Source organism: Cebus imitator, unplaced genomic scaffold, assembly GCF_001604975.1.
Source record: "Cebus imitator isolate Cc_AM_T3 unplaced genomic scaffold, Cebus_imitator-1.0 Scaffold53, whole genome shotgun sequence".
NCBI lineage: Eukaryota > Metazoa > Chordata > Mammalia > Primates > Cebidae > Cebus > Cebus imitator.
The window spans coordinates 5,102,792-5,105,912 of record NW_016107368.1 but is presented as its reverse complement, the minus strand read 5'-3'; the positions used below and the strand labels follow the sequence as shown (position 1 = coordinate 5,105,912).

Sequence of the window (3,121 nt, the reverse complement as noted above, 5' to 3'; positions counted from 1 at the left end):
TGTGTGTGTTGTGTATGTGTTGCCTGTGGTGTGTGTTGCCTGTGGTGTGTGATGTGTGTGTTGTGTGTTGTCTGGTATGTTGTATGGTGTGTGTGTGGTGTGTGGTGAGTGTGGTGTGTGTTGTGTATGTGTTGCCCGTGGTGTGTGGTGTGTGTGTTTGGCAGGGTACTCAGGAGTGAAGGTGGCAGAGCAGAGCAGCTTGTCTGGCGTGGCCTCCACACAAGATTTTGCACAAAGAAAAGATGTTTCCGCTGGAACCCGGGGTCTAGAGTACCCCCCTCCACGACGAGGAGGAGGAGGTGGAAGGCCCAGCAGCTGCCCGTGTGCGCAGGGCCGCCTGGGATCCGGGTTTCCACGTGGGTGGAGGTGGCTTTTGGGCTGGACGGGGCTGGGAGCTGGGTCGTGAGCCGAGGCCTGCAGAGCCTGGCGGCGTCCGGGGTGCAGGAGCCCTTCGGGCCGGGTGCGCCCCGCTTCTCACGGCGGGGCTCCTCATGCTCAGGCCTGTCCCTGCTTCTCCCCAGAAGGCGCCGTCAGCCTCCGACTCCGACTCCAAGGCAGACTCGGACGGGGCCAAGCCTGAGCCGGTGGCCGTAGCGCGGTCGGCGTCCTCCTCCTCCTCCTCCTCCTCGTCCTCCGACTCGGACGTGTCTGTGAAGAAGCCTCCGAGGGGCAGGAAGCCAGGTAGGGCCCTGGCGCTCGCGTTCTGCTCCCTGCGGCCCGCACATCTGGCCTGGCCCATGCCCGGGCACACGCAGGCAGTCCCCTGGTCACTTGGAGCCCTGGGAGGGAAGGTCACCCCTCCTCCTTTTCCTGCAGCTGAGAAGCCTCCCCCAAAACCGCGAGGGCGGAAACCGAAGCCTGAGCGGCCTCCGTCCAGCTCCAGCAGCAACAGGTGGGTGCGGGGGCCGGGGCCCCTCTGGTGGCTCCTCCATCAGCTGAGGGGCAGGGCGGGCTCCTGAGAAACGGAGGTCCCCAGCGGCCCCCTCCGTCCCCAGTGACAGCGACGAGGTTGACCGCATCAGTGAATGGAAGCGGCGGGACGAGGCGCGGCGGCGGGAGCTGGAGGCCCGGCGGCGGCGCGAGCAGGAGGAGGAGCTGCGGCGGCTGCGGGAGCAGGAGAAGGAGGAGAAGGAGCGGAGGCGCGAGCGGGCCGAGCGCGGGGAGGCTGAGCGGGGCAGCGGCGGCAGCAGCGGCGACGAGCTCAGGGACGACGACGAGCCCGTCAAGAAGCGGGGACGCAAGGGCCGGGGCCGGGGACCCCCGTCCTCGTCCGACTCCGAGCCTGAGGCCGAGCTGGAGAGAGAGGTGAGCCCGGGAGGGCGGCCGGGACTCCTGCCTTCACTCCACACGTCTACTGAGCGCATGCCTACTGGGCTGAGACCGTGCTCCGGGTTCCGGGACACAGGTCAGGAAAGCAGTGCACGGGCCCAGGGACTCTGTCCTGCAGGAGGGAACGTTCGCAGGAGGGAGGGGGCTGGGCATGGTGGCTCACGCGTGTTATCCCGGTACTTGGGATAACTGAGATGAGAGGATTATTTGAGCCCAGTTCAAGACCAGCCTGGGCAAGATAGAGAGACCCGGTCTCCATACAAACCTTGAAACAATGGGCCAGCCGCGGTGGTGTGTGCCTGTAGTCCAGCTACTCCGGAGACTGAGGCGGGAGGATTGCTTGAGCCCAGGAGTTGGAGGCTGCAGTGGGCGATCATCAGTCCACTGCACTCCAGCCTGTGCCACAGAGCCCTGTCTCAAAACAAGGACAGGAGCTATACAGATCACAAGGTGAGGGTAGTGCCCGCTGTTCCCGGGTGTATGCTGCTGAGGAGGAGGGTAAAGCGTGGGATGGGGTTTCTGTTTTTTTTTTTTTTTTTTTTTAAAGACGGGATTTCACCATGTTGGTCAGGCTGGTCTTGAATTCCTGACCTCAGGTGATCCGCTCGCCTTGGCTTCCAAAGTGCTTGGATTACAGGCGTGAGCCACCACACCTGGCCTTCTGTTGTTTTTTTTGAGTCCTGTTCTGTTGCCAGGCTGGAGTGCTGTGGTGCAATCTCGGCTCACCTCAATCTCTGCCTCCCTGGTTCAAGCGATTCTCCTGCCTCAGCCTCCCGAGTAGCTGGGATTGCAGGCATGCGCCACCACGCCCAGCTAATTTTTATACTTTTAGTAGAGACAGGCTTTCCCCATGTTGGCCAGGCTGGTCTCGAACTCCCAACCTCGTGATCCGCTTGTCTCGGCCTCCCAAAGTGCTAGGATGACAGGTGTGAGCCACTGTACCTGGCCATGGTTTCTGTTTTAAATAGGCTAGACCTTGAAGGTGGGAGTAGACTCTGAAGGCTTGCGTTTGGGTTTAAGTGAGACTCCGAATGCAGGGAGGGGATCTGTGAAGGCTCCAGGGAGGGGATCTGTGAAGGCTCCTGGGAGGGGAAGCATTCTAGGCAGGAGAAGCAGCTCACGTAAAGGCCTGGAAAACAGCGCCTGGTGTGCCAGAGCAACAGCGAGGTGGCCCCTGGGGCTGGAGGAGAGGGAGGAGAGGAGAGAGGGAAAAGGGGAGGGCAGGGAGAGGATAGGGCAGGCTGTGCAGGGCCCTGTGGGCTGCAGGGAGGATTTGGGCTTTGACCCTGAGGGAGGTGGGAGCCAGGGAGGGCAGTGGGCTGGGGAAGGACGGCCCGCACTCAGGTGCTCTCGGTTGCCCTCTGGCTGCCATTGTGTGCAGCTGGCAGGTGAGCGTGGGAGCAGGTAGGAGGCCTCCTAGGGTGGCGACTGTCAGGCCTGTCCTGTACCACGTGTGGGGCTGTGGGCCCTCTTGCCCCCCTACCCTCCTGGAGATTCAGGCAGTATGGTCTGAATCCAGTCTGTCCTAGACTGGGGCCCCTGGACCCCACAGGATGGTGCCCATCGCGCCAGGCCTGCCTTCTTTGGGGAATACAGAAAGAATGCCATCTCCTCTCTGTCACTGCCTTCGTCACAGAAGGGGGACCAAACTCCTGGTGGGGGAGGCATTCCTGCCACAGCCAGGGCTGCTGGGCAGGAGGAGAGCAGGGGCTGCTCCTCCACTGGGTGCTCCTCCACTCCGTGGGGCCGCTCCTCCGCTGGGTGCTCCTCCACTCCGTGGGGCCGCTCCTCC

General features: G+C 62.9%; 1 protein-coding gene across 3 annotated transcripts in view; it reads left to right on the top strand.

The window, feature by feature from the left end:
- HDGFL2 (HDGF like 2) overlaps window positions 1-3,121 on the top strand; it is a 34,287-nt gene that overhangs the window by 25,808 nt on the left and 5,358 nt on the right. For 2 of the 3 annotated variants that reach the window (XM_017528413.2, XM_017528412.2), the window contains exons 7-9: window positions 522-681; window positions 817-892; window positions 996-1,305. In XM_017528413.2, the coding sequence (XP_017383902.1) occupies window positions 522-681; window positions 817-892; window positions 996-1,305 (546 nt within the window). The remainder of the gene's footprint in view (window positions 1-521; window positions 682-816; window positions 893-995; window positions 1,306-3,121) is intronic. The other variant, XM_037738431.1, reaches the window with a different exon arrangement.